The sequence below is a fragment of the Somniosus microcephalus genome, chromosome 13 (genome assembly GCF_052327205.1).
Source record: "Somniosus microcephalus isolate GS21.2 chromosome 13, FLI_Smic_1.0, whole genome shotgun sequence".
NCBI lineage: Eukaryota > Metazoa > Chordata > Chondrichthyes > Squaliformes > Somniosidae > Somniosus > Somniosus microcephalus.
This window is the reverse complement of record NC_140999.1, coordinates 23,879,213-23,895,293: the sequence shown is the minus strand read 5'-3', so window position 1 is coordinate 23,895,293 and position 16,081 is coordinate 23,879,213. Positions and strand designations below refer to the sequence as shown.

General features: G+C 46.6%; 1 protein-coding gene across 1 annotated transcript in view; it reads left to right on the top strand.

Annotated features, from left to right (window-relative positions):
- LOC147108133 (L-selectin-like) overlaps positions 1 to 14,550 on the top strand; it is a 50,066-nt gene extending 35,516 nt beyond the window's left edge. Inside the window, exons 6-7 of the mRNA XM_086006025.1 lie at positions 4,505 to 4,529; positions 13,877 to 14,550. Coding sequence (XP_085862151.1) covers positions 4,505 to 4,529; positions 13,877 to 14,021 — 170 coding nt within the window. The 3' untranslated portion in view covers positions 14,022 to 14,550. The remainder of the gene's footprint in view (positions 1 to 4,504; positions 4,530 to 13,876) is intronic.
- Positions 14,551 to 16,081: the final 1,531 nt, after the last annotated feature.

Below are 16,081 nucleotides of genomic sequence, written 5' to 3'. Positions count from 1 at the left end.
TTCAGAGGGCAGTTAAGAGTCAACCACATTGCTATGGGTCTGGAGTCACATATGGGCCAGACTGGATAAGGACGGCAGATTTCCTTCCCTAATGGACATTAGTGAACCAGATGTGTTTTTATGACAATCCAGTAGTTTCATGCTAGCTTTTTTTTAAATTCCAGATTTATTTTATTGAATTTAAATTCCCCAACTGCTGTGGTGGCAGTGGGTGATTTGAACTCATACTCCAGATCATTAGTCCAAGTCTACTGGATTACTAGTCCAGCAACATAACCAATATGCTACCGTACCCCTAATTTAAACCCACTTCGCTAGGCAGGAAACCCATGGGATCGTGTGGAACTCCAGTTTTACACCCCACCCAATATTATTTACTTCAATGGAGAATAAAATCGGGTGGGGTGTAAAACAATGTTCTCTTTAAGCTGCGCAGCTCTCTGGTCCTCCCGCGCAGCCGGCTCGCCAGCTTTCCAATGAGAAAAACCGCGCATGCGCTGTATTTTGAATGTGCGGCGCGGCCCCTTAAAGGGACCGCACACCCCAAAAAAATTAACAGGAACATTGGTGTAAAGCCAGATGTTGTCAGTTTCCCGACAAGCAGGTAAGGTTAAAATTGTACCCAATATTTCAGTCACGTTGAAGGGTCCCACCTGAAACATTAAGCTTTATTTGTTTAGATGCTAGCTGATCCAGTGTTTGCGCATATCCAACAATTTCTGTTTTGCTTTTAGATTTCCATTTTATTTCCTTTTTACCTCAAATTATTATTACAAGTTTGTGGAGATAAGCAGAGTAGTGTTTTATTTTAAATCAGGGATTCAGATTATCAAGCTTCTTAATGTGGTGATTATAATGAAGCCAGTCCTGGGAGCAGAGGAAACCTCATTTGTAATAGAGTTTGTGTTAATGAAGTTCTACTGCATTTATGTTAGTTGTTTTGGGGAAAGAAATCTGTATATTGCTCTAATAGATCCAGGATGGATGTTAAGCAAAGAATCAGTGTGAAAATTTACCTCAATTAAATCATTTTTAAAATTTATTCATTCACAAGATGTGGGCATCGCTGGCAAGGCCAGCATGTATATCCCATCCCTAATTGCCCTTGAGAAGGTGGTGGTGAGCCACCTTCATGAACCACTGCAGTCCATGTGGTGAAGGTTCTCCCACAGTGCTGATAGGGAGGGAGTTCCAGGATTTTGACCCAGCGACTATGAAGGAACGGCGATATATTTCCAAGTCGGGATGGTGTGTGACTTGGAGGGGAACTTGGAGGTGGTGGTGTTCCCATGCGCCTGCTGCCCTTCTAGGTGGTAGAGGTCGCGGATTTGGGAGGTGCTGTCAAAGAAACTTTGGCGAGTTGCTGCAATGTATCTTGTAGATGGTACACACTGCAGCCATGGTGTGGCAGTGGTGGATGGAGTGAATGTTTGAGGGGGTGGATGGGGTGGCGAGTAAGTGGGCTGCTTTGTCCTAGATAGTGTCGAGCTTCTTGACTGTTGTTGGAGCTGCACTTATCCAGGCAAGCGTAGTTATTGTAACGTGTGGGAATTGATTTTACTGATTTTCAGTCAGTCTAAATTATATGTGAAATAATAAAGTAGCAGCGATGGTGGATGGGCTCATGATATCACAGTATGTGGCTGTGGTGATCAGCTGACCATCCATCCCCTCCACCACCATAGTTTATGGGTTATGAAAGTAGATATGTGAGATGGAGTCAATTAAAACCAGGAGACTCATGGGACAGTAGAACAGAGAAACAAGACAGAAATAGAAAAGGGAAGAAAAAGAAGCAAGATGACAATGAAGAGATAAGAGTAGATAAATGAGGAAAAAGCAAAGAAATGGAGAAAAGCCACTATGGACATACCCTGGCTTAAGGTGAAAGGGGAAGAAAGAGGCATATCAGCCTATAGACTGGTGCCCACTCAGCTTGAGAGGTACAAGCCTCATAATGGGTTATTAGTTAAACTTGGGAGAGAAAGAGAGACCTATAGCCTAGCACCAGTACAGCTTGAGAAGAAGAAATTTGGACCGCCAGTCGATCTTATTTTACACATTGAGAGACAGACAGTGTAGTGTGCAACTAATGGGCAGAACTCACGTGGAACTGGCATTAATCCAGGCCATTTAGTCATTTTCCTCTTTGTATATTTCTATTTCCTGTATCTCTGTCAGCACTCAGTCCTCTTTCAGCCAGGAGGAAGGTGTTTGAATTCAACCTTTGAGTTCTCCACAGTTGCTGACTCCTGGAGTAGTTATTCAGCTGCTAAGGATAGATCCCTCCAAGAAATGTCACCACTCCTTAGGCTGAAGCAATCCACCACCATGACATGCTTCATTTGGTAGTCCAGCCAACAATGGCATCCTAGGAGGGTAATGCCTTATAATGTTAGTTGTGATAGAAATTTGAACTCAAGCCAGTTGAATAGGACGGCATAGCTCTCATATGCATGGTAGCCTAATGGTTTTGCACTGGACTAGTCAGTGACAGGTTACATAGGATTACATAGGATATACGACACAGAAACAGGCCATTCGGCTCAACCAGTCCATGCCGACTTTTATGCTCCACACATGCTGACGTAAGAAAACTACCAGGCACTTGGTCTGAGTATTAAACAAGGCTTTAATCAACTGTTTTTCAACATGGAGATCTAGTTGTGTCCTTCACTAGTTCCTGTTAAAGAATGCCCTGAGCAAGCTGGGCCCATGCCCGAGTATTTATACACTCCCTGGACAGCGCCACCAGCAGGCCGCCCAGTATCATTTTATAAGTCATTTCCACATGAATGACAAGATTCATGTCACGAGCCTCCTCCCGTTTTTCCTCAGCCGAATCTATCAGCATAACCCTCTATTCCCTTCTCCCTCATATGCCTGTCTAGCCTCCCCTTAAATGCATCTACAGGAAACTTTTGTTTAAACGGAGGTTAAATCTCCGGAATGCTCTATCCACAGGCAAAATTCAGGAGTCGGTTCAGATAACTTTTTTTACTTTTCGTTGCTTTTTTTCTCCATTCCTGGCTCTGCAAGCATCTAGCTGAAGCTGTTGCTTAGCTACAGAGATGCTTGCAAGCTGCACCGACTGTTTTGAAGCTGTTGCTAAGCAACAGGGTTTGTTGCTAGATACGGAGCTCAGAAGCTCCGTATGTTTTAACATTAGCGCTGGTTTCTCCAGCAGTGTTGATCAACCGGCACCAGCTCGGTCCCATCAGTGCCGGATACCAGAAAGTTTCCTGTATACTATTCGCTTCAACCACTTCCTGTGGTAGCGAATTCCACATTCTCACCACCCTTTGGGTAAAGAGGTTTCTTCTGAATTCCCTATTGGATTTCTTGGTGACTATCTTATATTGATGGCCTCTAGTTATGCTCTTCCCCACAAGTGGAAACATTCTCTCTGTATCCATTCTATCAAAGGTTGCGAGTTCAAATCCTATCATGGTATGTTTGTGATATTAAGTTCAAGAAATCTGGTAATTTGTGGGCTTGCGCTAGAAAATGGTCATGAAAGTTGCTGGAATGTTGTAAACCCCACCTGGTTCACAATTGTCCTTCAGAGAAGGGAACCTATCGCCCCTACCTGGACTGATCTACAGGTGATTCGAGTCTTGCACTATATGGTTGACACTTAATACTCTCAGGTTAAGAAATACTGCCTCCCCACTGTCACCCACATCCCAAGAACAATTATTTTAAAAATTACACTTATAAATAATGTACCACACTCGGTTCATATGGAATGTTGTCAGGCTTCATGTAACACAGGGATTTTAAAAAATGCAAATGTTCAAAATCTGAAATAAAAGTAGAAAAGTCTGGAAGTCTACAGATAGTCAGTATTTGAAAGAGAATGAAAGGCTAACATTTTGTATGTGACACTTTATCAGTATCCCTGGCCCTGCTGTATTCAGCAGGTTGTAAGCAATAGATTTAACAACTTGCAATTATATAGCGACTTTAATACTGAAAAAGGTGCTTCAAGAAGCGTGAGGAATATGGATGCTGAACCAAAGGAGGAACTATGAGGAGGGACGGCCAAAGCTTAGTTGAAGAGTGGGCTTTAAGGAAGGTCTTAATGAAGGAGAGGAAGTTGGAGAGGTGGAGTGGTTTAGGGAGGGAATTCTTGTGAGTGGGGCCTAGGTGGCTGAAGGCATGGCAGCCAATGGTGGGGCGAAGGGAGGGGGAATGCACAAAAGGTCTGCCGGAGTAATGGCGAGTTTGTGGGGGAGACTGTAGGGGTGAAGGAGGTTGCACAGTTAGCGAAGGGAGAAGCCATGGAGGAATTTAGAAACAAGGACAAGAATTTTAAATGTGAGGGAATGGGAGCCATTGTAGATTAGTGAGGATGGGGGTGATGGGTGAGCAGGATGCGATATGGGATAGGATGCGATATGGGATAGGATACAGGCAGCAGATATTCAGTGTTATAGATGATTGTTGCCTCTTGAGATGAAGCCACCCCAATAAATTGTTTCTACTTTTTCATCTTCTTTAGAGCAAAACAATACCGGCAATGATCTGTGAGTATTGAAACCCAGTTCTAGACACAGTTAGTGTCAGCAACATTTTGTAAGATATTTCAAGAATACTGACATGGTTGTTGTTATTATAGTAGTGCAAGATCATTTCACACATAAGCACAACAGATGTGTGACTGAGACTGAAGAAAATCATTAAAAATTCTGCCTTTGCTATACACTGAAGCAATGAGGTGCTCTGAAAATACTGATAGAAATCTAACTAACAAGTTGGGAGTTTGCATTGCCAGTAATTTCCAGCACAAATATACTGCAACCTAAAAGGTGAGGTAAAAAGACGAATTCACGGTGCTGGCCGCGAGATGTTGCACTCCAGCAATTTCTGGGCCACTGTTATTTTAAACATAGAAACATAGAAGATAGGAGCAGGAGTAGGCCATTCGGCCCCTCGAGCCTGCTCCGCCATTTAATGAGATCATGGCTGATCATCCAAACTCAGTACCCTGTCCCTGCTTTCTTCCCATATCCCTTGATCCCTTTAGCCTTAATAAATATATCTAATTCCTTCTTGAATATATTTAATGAATTGGCCTCAACTGCCTTCTGTGGTAGAGAATTCCACAGGTTCACCACTCTCTGGGTGAAGAAATTCCTCCTCATCTCTGTCCTAAATGGCTTACCCCTTATCCTTAGACTGTGACCCCTGGTTCTGGACTCCCCCGCTATTGGGAACATCCTTCCTGCATCTAGTCTGTCTAGTCCTGTTAGAATTTGATAAGTTTCAATGAGTTTATAAAAACCAAGTTGTTTTGTAATTCTAGCAGATTTAGTCATTAATTCGCAGGTCCACAACCACACCTATATGGCTAAATAGCTGTGTACACTGACAGAAGTGGAGTTTCATCACTCACTTTGATCCACTGCAGAGTAAACCTGTCAGATGTTAGTCTTGAGGAAGGTGGACATTCTAGGGGTGATTCCATAATTCAGCACTACCAGCCAGAAGCAGTACTCGGTCATTAATCCTCTGACTTTCTGGGCATTAAAATCAATCGATGGGAAATTATGGGCTGCATGCCTGCAGTTTTCTAAGACAGACTTTCTCCTGCGAGCACCGAATTGCACAATCACCCTTTATATCATTACCAAAATGTCTGATCCCAATTCCCCAAGAACTTATAAGCTTAGAAATTACTGTCAGTGAACAGAGACATCAACTCGCTAATTTTAAGCAGCTGAGAAAATAATCCAAACAAGTGCATTGAGTGTTCATATGATAACACTAACAATAACTTTTAGCCGATAGTGCCCACAACCTTAAACAAGAACTCAAAACCTAATTTAAAAAGGATATTACAATTTTAGTAGTTGCTCCCATATGAAAATCTCCGCCAAGTGCTTAAAATGTGGAGAAATCCAGCCAGTATCCTTTGTCATTCACTAATGTGGAGACACCACTGCATTCTCATCCTGCCACGGAGTCTGGATCATGATATATGGCATATTAATTTCCACAGAATATTGGACTCTCAAAAAACTAATAAGCCAGTGAGTTTTAGTGTAGTTACAAATCCTCAATGATTTAATCCTATCCAAAGAAAAGCAATGGTGTCCTCTTGCTAATGAAAAACGAGTGTTACAAGTGGAATTTCCTCAACAGCATGACAACCATTGTAAAAGTGGTTGGTTTCCATGCAATTTAATTATTAAAGACTGCAATTTTGGATAGGGTATAGGTCTCCATTTAGTACTATATGTACAAAGGTTTCTTAATTTCCCTCCCATTTCCATTAAAACTGTTCATAAATATGTACAGATTTCAAAAATAAAATTAGAATACGATTTTGGTTTATTCTGAGAATGTTGAAATATTCCTCTGTACTTCATAAAGATTACATTAAAAATCAAATAATTCTAGCAGTCATGTACAAATACTGCAAGAATCACTGAAAACGCTATTCTAATAGAATGTAGGACTCACAAAGTTCAACAATTTTTTATAACTCTGGAAACCTACCCGATGTGGACTGTGCTTCTGTAGGTGCTGCCTGACCTCTGGTACCTTGGGCAAGTGGCCACATTTTGTTTGCGAGCCTGAACAGTGAACATTAGCAGACTATTCAACTGTGAATCCATCAGAACCGACTCTTATAATGATGTCTGTGAAGATGTACTTTCCATTAAGGGATCAATGGGCAGTGGTCAGGAGCAGGAACCCTGGCTGATTTTTCTCCTCTCTGGTCCCAGGCATTGAGAAATGTTTGAGAGTTCATTATCACGACCACTGCCCTGGCTGGGATCAGTTAATTCAGTACAGACTGGGGATCAAACCTGACACCTTCCTGAGAAAGTTACAGTCTGAGTTGTAAATATACAAACTGATACAAAAAAGCAGACCTTTTTATTTCATAGAGCTTGTTACTGCTGAACTATTATTCCGTATGCTGCAAGGTGGAAATGGAGTCTTTCCTGAAAACCAGTTAACAAAAGCTACGTTTATATGCCCTGGCTCAGTGGGTAGCACCCACGCCTCTGAGTCTAGAAATTGTGGGTTCAAGTCCCACTCCACTTGAGCACAAAAATCTAGGCTGACACTCCAGTACAGTACAGAGGGAGTGCTGCACTGTTGGGGGTGCTGTCTTTCGGATGAGATGTTAAACTGAGGCCCTGTCTGCTTTCTCAGATGGATGTAAAAGATGGCACTATTTCAAAGAGTAAGGGAGTTATCCCCAGTGTCCTGGCCAATATTTATCCCTCAATCAACATCACTAAAAAACAAGGTATCTGGTCATTACCACATTGTTATTTCTGGGAGTCTGCTGTGCGCAAATTGGCTGCCGCGTTCCCACATTACAACGGTGACTCCACTTCAAAAAATACTTCATTGGCTGTAAAGCGCTTTGGGATGTCCGGTGGTCATGAAAGGCACTATATAAATGCAAGTCTTTCTTTTTTTTTCTATTTTTATTAAGACCCATGCTAGCACCAGCTCCTGACTTGTTAGGATTCGCTAAGAACAGTAGCTGGAGAGATCCATTTTTAACAGGTCTTCCTTCCTATTCATGTTAATGAATCCCAGAGTTTACTTTTGGGCTCCATTCAATTGCATGTTGTGAAGGTGGAAGTAAGCGATCTTAATGTTGAATAGGATATGGGGTTTTAATTTCAGCTCAGGGTGGAACAGAACACTAAGGTTTCACACTACAGAGCAAGCAGCTGGGGAGAAGGTACAAAGTTTCTGGCTGGAGCTCTAAGATGGCTTCGGTTTTCCTAGTGTTCAGGTGGGAGAAAGTTCAGACTCATCCATGACTTGGTGTGAGCTAAGCAAGCTGAAAGCACGGAGGCTGTTGCGAAATTGAGGGTGGGGATGGAGAGGTTGTAGTGGCTGTTATCAGCATGCATACGGAGACTGGTTCCACCCCTGTGGATAATGTCTCCCAGGGACGGCATGTAAATTAGGAGAAGGACAGGCCTGAGGATGAAACCTGGCTCACTCCAGAGGGTGAGAGAAAATGCGATAGCTGGAGCTGTGGTGGCTATGTAGGGATCGATAGGTGTGGAATCATTGAGGGCTGGTGGGCCATGGAGGAGAGACGGTAGAGTGGCCAAAAATTATGAAGGCAGAGATGTCGATGAGGACAAGCAGGGATAATGCACCATGTTTGCAATCATAGAAGATGTCTGGTGACTTTGACTCGGGTGGTCTTAGTGCTGTGGGCAGCATAGAAGCAGGATTGAAGCGATTCGCATAAGGGAATTTTGGGAGAAGGAAGCATAATAGAATGATAATGCATTCAAGGACTTAGCAAAGGAGGTATCGGGGGGGGTGGTGTGGTGGCTGCAGTCAAGTGTTTCTTTTGATGATTGATACGCTTATCAATTACTTCATAAAAGGTGATGAGTCGAAGAAGAGATGATGAGTCGAAAGAAGAGATGAATAAGGCTTTTATTAGCTAAGAAGAGACCATGCTTCTTCGTGAGTGACTGAACAAGTCTGAACGAAACCCACACAGTGGTGGGTGGAGTCAGCTGAGGCATGCCTCCATACACAGCGCCACCCAGAGGTGGCAATATACAATACAGTGGTTTACCACATTCACCCCTTGTTTAATGTGAAGTCCGGCGGGGTGAAGGGTACTACAAGTTAAGTCTATCAGGAGGCCTTGTCTGACGTCCTGATCGTCGTGGTGGCGGCGGTGGTGTTACAGCATCCGACGTCGGGTCTGGTGTCTGGGTGGTTGGCGAAGATTCCTGGGGCTTTGGCATGCCGTCTGCAAGGGTTGGGTTGGGAGGGGTGGTGGGGGATAACAGTGGTAAGGGGGATAACGGTGGTAAGGGGGATAACGGTGGTAATTCAGGGGTACCCGAGGGTGCGAGATCTCGTATGGAGACCGTGTCCTCCCGCCCGTCTGGGTATGTCACCCAGGCATACTGGGGGTTGGCGTGTAGGAGGTGCACCCGCTCGACCAGGGGGTCCGTTTTATGCGTCCTCACGTGCCTCCGCAGTAGGACGGGCCCAGGAGAAGTCAACCATGCCGGTAGCGAGGTTCCCGATGTAGACTTCCGGGGGAAAACGAACATTTTCTCATGAGGGGTCGCATTAGTGGCAGTACAAAGCAGTGACCGAATGGAGTGGAGCGCTGCAGGGAGGACCTCCTGCCAGCGGGAGGTCGGAAGGCCCTTAGATTTTAGTGCTAAGAGGACTGCCTTCCAAACCGTCGCGTTCTCCCTTTCCACCTGGCCGTTCCCCCGGGGGTTGTAACTGGTGGTCCTGCTCGTGGCGATACCTCTTGTTAGCAGGTACTGCCGAAGTTCGTCGCTCATGAACGATGAGCCCCTGTCGCTATGTATATAGCTGGGGAACCCGAACAGAGCGAAGATGTCATTCAGACACTTGATGACCGTGGTACTGGTCATGTCTGGGCAAGGGATGGCAAAGGGGAAACGGGAGTACTCATCAACTATGTTGAGGAAGTACACATTGCGGTCAGCGGAGGGGAGGGGCCCTTTAAAATCGACGCTCAGGCGTTCGAAGGGGCGGGTGGCCTTGATCAGGCTTGCTCTGTCCGGCCTATAGAAGTGCGGTTTGCACTCGGTGCAGATTTGGCAGCTCTTGGTCATGGTCCTGACCTCCTCGATGGAGTAGGGCAGGTTACGGGATTTGATAAAATGGAAAAACCTGGTGACCCCCGGGTGGCAGAGGTCATTGTGGAGGGACTGCAGCCTATCACTCTGCGCGTTGGCGCATGTACCACGTGATAGGGCATCTGGGGGCTCATTGAGTTTCCCTGGCCGATACAAGATATCATAATTGTAGGTGGAGAGTTCGATTCTCCACCTCAAGATCTTGTCGTTCTTGATTTTACCCCTCTGCTTATTATTAAACATAAAAGCTACTGAACGCTGGTCAGTGAGCAGGGTAAATCGTTTCCCGGCCAGGTAATGCCTCCAGTGACGCACCGCTTCTACAATAGCCTGGGCCTCCTTTTCGACGGAGGAGTGTCTCGTCTCGGGGCCCTGGAGGGTCCTTGAGAAAAAGGCCACGGGTCTGCCCGCCTGGTTAAGGGTCGCGGCTAGGGCGAAGTCGGAGGCATCGCTCTCCACTTGGAAGGGGATGGACTCATCCACCGCGTGCATTGCGGCCTTCGCGATATCGTTCTTGATAAGAGTGAAGGCTGCACACGCCTCTGGTGTCAGGGGGAAGGAGGTGGCTTTGATGAGGGGCCTGGCTTTGTCTGCATAGAGGGGCACCCACTGGGCGTAGTAGGAGAAAAACCCCAGGCATCTCTTCAGTGCTTTTTGGCAGTGGGGAAGGGGTAGCTCCATTAGGGGGCGCATTCTGTCGGGGTCGGGCCCGATGACTCCGTTCTCCACCACGCAGCCGAGGATGGCCAGGCGCTTGGTGTGAAACATACATTTTTCCTTATTGTACGTTAGGTTCAGCCGTTGGGCCGTACGGAGGAAATTTGCTAGATTAACGTCGTGGTCCTGCTGGTCGTGGCCGCAGATGGTGACGTTATCCAAATAGGGGAAGGTTGCCCGCAGCGCGTTCTGGTCAACCATTCGGTCCATCTCCCTTTGGAAGACCGAAACCCCGTTGGTGACGCCGAAGGGGACCCTAAGGAAGTGGTAGAGGCGGCCGTTTGCCTCGAAGGCAGTATACTGGCGGTCCTCATGGCGGATGGGCAGCTGGTGGTACGCTGACTTAAGGTCGATGGTGGAGAATACTTTGTATTGCGCAATCTGATTGACCATATCAGATATGCGAGGGAGGGGGTACGCGTCCAGCTGGGTGTACCGGTTTATGGTTTGGCTGTAGTCGATTACCATGCGGCGTTTTGCAGTGGTTTTAACGACTACAACCTGGGCTCGCCAGGGGCTAGTGCTACCTTCGATAATGCCCTCCTTCAAGAGCCGCTCCACCTCAGAGCTGATAAAAGCTCTGTCCCCGGCACTGTACCGCCTGCTTTTGGTAGCGATGGGTTTACAGTCGCGGGTGAGGTTAGCGAACAGGGGAGGGGGGGGGACTTTTAATGTGGAAAGGCTGCAGGTGGTTTGCAGCGGGCGATTTAAAAGTTGTTGGTTGCAGACTGTGAGTGGGGGGAGGGGTCCACCGTATGCTAGTGTGACACTCTTAAGGTGGCACTGAAAATCCAACCCTAGCAGGACGGCAGCGCAAAGACGGGGCAGGACTAGCAGTTTAAATTTTTGATATTCAGTGCCCCTACTGACAGGGTCACCACACAGTAGCCGCTGATGTCTATTGACTGGGACTTGGACGCCATAGAAATGCGATGGTGCGTTGGCAGAATCGTGAGGGAGTGGCTACGTACCGTGTCGGGGTGGACGAAACTCTCTGTGCTCCCGCTGTCGATCAGGCAACTGGTGGCGCGGCCGTTTACCGCGATATCCATCATGGAGCTGGATAGATGGTGAGGGAGGGCTTGATCCAGCGTCACGGAGGCCAGTATGTGGCTTAGTGAGTCACTATAGTCATCCGCTGAGACGGTGGTCGGTTCCGGTGACGAAATGGCGGTTGAGTGCGTTGGATACGATGGCGGCGGATGCCATGCGGCCGGGGGTACACAAAATGGCGGATAAGATGGCTGCTCCCACGGCCCGCATGCTGCGCTGCTGGCTGGCTTCCCCTTGCAGGCGTTAGCGTAATGGCCTTTCTTCCCGCAGCCCGAGCAGGTAGCTGTCTTAGCTGGGCAGTGCGCTCTGGGATGTTTTAACTGGCCACAGAAATAGCATTTTTGGGCCTGGTTACTGGGCATCGAAGCAGTTCTTACCGGAGGCTGCTGTCTCGGTTGGGTCGCTGCAGCGGTTGGTGCCGGGGGCGGTGGTCCCGTGTCCCACGGTTTCGATTGCCATGTCTCGGCGCCGTTACGGGGGTATGCCTCGAGGTTTCGGTGGGCCTCCTCTAACGAGAGCGCAAGGGCAATGGCCGTCTTCAGGTCGGGTTCCTTGCTTTCTAGCAGTCTCTGCCGGGTGTGGTCTGACTGGAGGCCCCTGACGAAGGCATCACAGGCGAGTCCCTGCGCGTGCTCCACAGCCGTTACCGCTTTACAATCGCAGTCTCTGCAGAGTGCCAGTAGCGCCCGTGCAAATGCCCCTACCGATTCTCCCGGTTGCTGCCTGCGGGATCCCAAGAGGTGTCGGGCGTAAATTGTGTTCACTGGGCGCGTATATTGCCCTTTTAGTAGCTCGAGGGCCGCCACGTACGTATTAGAGTCCCGGATTAGCATATATACTTGATGGCTCACCTGGGCGGTCAAAATTTTCAGTTTGTGATCCTCCTCTGTAACCTGTGAGATTGCGAGGAAGGATTCAAAGCAGCTCAGCCAGTGTTCAAACTTGGCTGATGCACCCACATCTTGAGGGTCGAGGTCCAGGCGTGGTGGTCTGAGGGCTCTCAGCAATGTCTGCTGTATCCGTTGCTGTTGTTGCTCCTCAGGTGTCGCCATTTAACTTTTAGCTAATAAAATTGATACGCTTATCAATTACTTCATAAAAGGTGATGAGTCGAAGAAGAGATGATGAGTCGAAAGAAGAGATGAATAAGGCTTTTATTAGCTAAGAAGAGACCATGCTTCTTCGTGAGTGACTGAACAAGTCTGAACGAAACCCACACAGTGGTGGGTGGAGTCAGCTGAGGCATGCCTCCATACACAGCGCCACCCAGAGGTGGCAATATACAATACAGTGGTTTACCACAATGATGGGAGTGATGATGGCAGTTTTGAAATGATGTCTGTTTAGAAGGAGCCATTTATGATATCAGTGAGCATTGGGGTAAGGAGAGGTAGCTAAATGGTCAGCCTGAGCAGATTGAAAGAGCAGGCGATGGGTCGCATAGAGAAGGTGTCTGCTGAGCCGGGAAAAGATAAAACAGGCGAAGTTTCTGTGAAATGCAATCAGGGCTGGGGTGAGGGAAAAGCCGTGCATGGGGTGGGAGGAATGGAGAGGAGAAGTCTTGGGATGAAAAATTTGGTATCGCCCCATTTGGGGCGCTAATTATCGCCTCCGACAGCAAACATGGCTTTTATCGCCCCTGGAGGTGATTGGAGTGCTAAATCAGGCGCTTCACACCTGTCTTAAGGCGCAAAGGCCGAGGAGCGAGGTGCTACCTCAGAGCGCTGGTGAAGCAAGGAAGGGCAAATCAAAATAAACCTGCAAAGTGCTGCTCAGTACCCAAAACTCCTTCACACAGCATTGAATCTCTCCAGAAGTCTCTCTCTCTCTCTCTCTCAGAATGCGTGGTGCAAAAATGTCACCCACAAAAAAAAGGCAGGAAGCGGTCGCCTTTAAATAGCGCTCCCCTAGTCCCTTTCTGACAGCATAACGCTCCACTCAACCTGTCGTTGCTAGCGGCAGGCGGTAAGGCAGGGGGCGCCACTCAATATCCGGTCCGGGGCGCTACCGGGGCGTTGCGCACTCGACTGACGTCACAATCTGCCGGCGCAGGAGTTCGTGGCGGTAGTGATTAGCGCCGTCGCAAAATGTCTAGTTCATTTTGCGAGCGGCTCAAACATCGCCACGCCCGGTCGCTAGTTGCTTTGCGCCCCATTAGCGCCCTCTTAAGGCGCTAACGGGAGGCGCAAACAACTGAATTTTCCCCCTTGATCTTTGAAACTAAAATGTCCATAAGCTTCTCACATGCCTCTACAGGTGAGATTGGAGGGGTTCGGTAGGTGTAAAGGGTTTGAGGAGTTCATTGGTCTTTGAAAAAGGGTGTCCTGGATTGTCTTTCTCCTCAAGGAAGATATTGGATTATTAGCAGGATTTGTCACATGCATTAGACCGAATAAAATTCTTAACCTGGATTTTTTGTGCACTTATTTTCTCAAAGAAAGAAAATTAATCAACCTTCACAATTTGTTTTCTAGCCCATTGCAACAGAAGATGTCGGCATATGAAAGTCATTCCATATATGTACTACCAACTCCATGTCAGAATAATGAAACCCCACAAGATGAGATATATACTAACTACCCCAGCACACAAGAGAACATATATGCGAACTTGGAGTAGGCAATAATGAATGGCACCATCCAGCTAGAAATCATCAGAGTTCCCCTTGTTGAAATTTGTGACATTAAGTTCGTCATTTAACATATTACGCTACAAATTACTGTTGTAAATATTTGCGGATGAACGCTTAATGTGCTCATATGATATTTCCCTCATTGTTAGCTTAGTGGAAGCATTAACCCATTTAATACAAACAATGGTTTTACACCTTTGTCAACATAAGAACATAAGAACATAAGAAATAGGAGCAGGAGTAGGCCAATCGGCCCCTCGAGCCTGCTCCGCCATTCAATAAGATCATGGCTGATCTGATCCTAACCGCCAATCTACTATCACAGAACCATCTCCTGAATCTAACAGAATTAGACACACGAAATAGGAGCAGGATCAGGCTACACGGCCCCTGGGCCCGCTCCGCTACCCACAGGGCCATGACCGATCCGAACCTAGACTCATGTCCAAATTCCTGCCCGCTCCCCATAACCCTTTATTCCCTTTACTTCTAGGAAACTGTCTATTTCTGTTTTAAATTTATGTAATGATGTAGCTTCTACAGCTTTTTGGGGCAGCATATTCCATGGACCTACCACCCTCTGAGTGAAGTAGTTCCTCCTCATCTCAGTTTTGAAAGAGCAGCCCCTTATTCTAAGACTATGCCCCCTAGTTCTAGTTTCACCCATCATCGGGAACATCCTCCCCGCATCCACCCGATCCAACCCCTTCACAATCTTATATGTTTCAATAAGATTGCCTCTCATTCTTCTGAACTCCAATGAGTAGAGTCCCAATCTACTCAACCTCTCCTCATATGTCCATCCCCTCATCCCCAGGATTAACCGAGTGAACCTTCTTTGTACTGACTTGAGAGCAAGTATGTCTTTTCTTAAGTATGGACACCAAAACTGTATGCAGTATTCCAGGTGCGGTCTCACCAATACCTTGTACAACTGAAGCAATACCTCCCTATTTTTATATTCTATCCCCCTAGCAATGAAAGCCAACATTCCATTGGCCTTCTTAATCACTTGCTGCACCTGCATACTAACCTTTTGAGTTTCGTGCACCAGGACCCCCAGATCCCTTTGTACTTCAGTACTTTCAAGTTTCTTGCCATTAAGATAATAACTTGCTCTACAATTTTTCTTGCCAAAGTGCATAACCTCACACTTTCCCGTATTGTATTCCATCTGCCAAATCTCTGCCCACTTACTTAGCCTGTCTATGTCCCATTGCAGGTTTTTTATGTCCTCCTCACTCACTACTTTCCCTCCCATCTTAGTATCATCTGCAAACTTTGATATGTTACACTCGGTCCCCTCCTCCAAATCGTTAATATAGATTGTAAAGAGTTGGGGACCCAGCACTGACCCCTGTGGAACACCACTAGTTACTGATTGCCAGTCCGAGAATGAACCATTTATCCCAACTCTCTGCCTTCTGTTAGATAGCCAATCCTCTATCCATGCCAGAATATTACCCCCAATCCCGTGATTTTTTATCTTAAGCAATAATCTTTTGTGTGGCACCTTGTGAAATGCCTTTTGGAAGTCTAAATACACTACGTCCACTGGTTCCCCTTTATCCCCCCCATATGTTACTTCCTCAAAGAACTCCAGCAAATTTGTCAAACATGACTTCCCCTTCATAAAACCATGCTGACTTTGTCCTATTAAATTATGATTATCCAAATGTCCTGTTACTGTCTCCTTAATAATGGACTCCAATATTTTACCTACCACAGATGTTAGGCTAACCGGTCTATAATTTCCAGCCTTCTGTCTACTGCCCTTTTTAAATAAGGGCGTTACATTAGCAGTTTTCCAGTCTGCCGGGACCTTTGCTGAGTCCAGGGAGTTTTGGAAAATTATTACCAATGCATCCACAATCCCTACCGCCACTTCCCTCAAGACCCTAGGATGTAAGCCATCAGGTCCAGGTGATTTATACGCCTTGAGTCCCATTATTTTACCGAGTACCACTTCCTTAGTGATTTTGATCGTGTTTAGCCCCTCCCCCCCATAGCCCCCTGTTTGTCCAGTGTTGGGATATTCTTAGTGTCT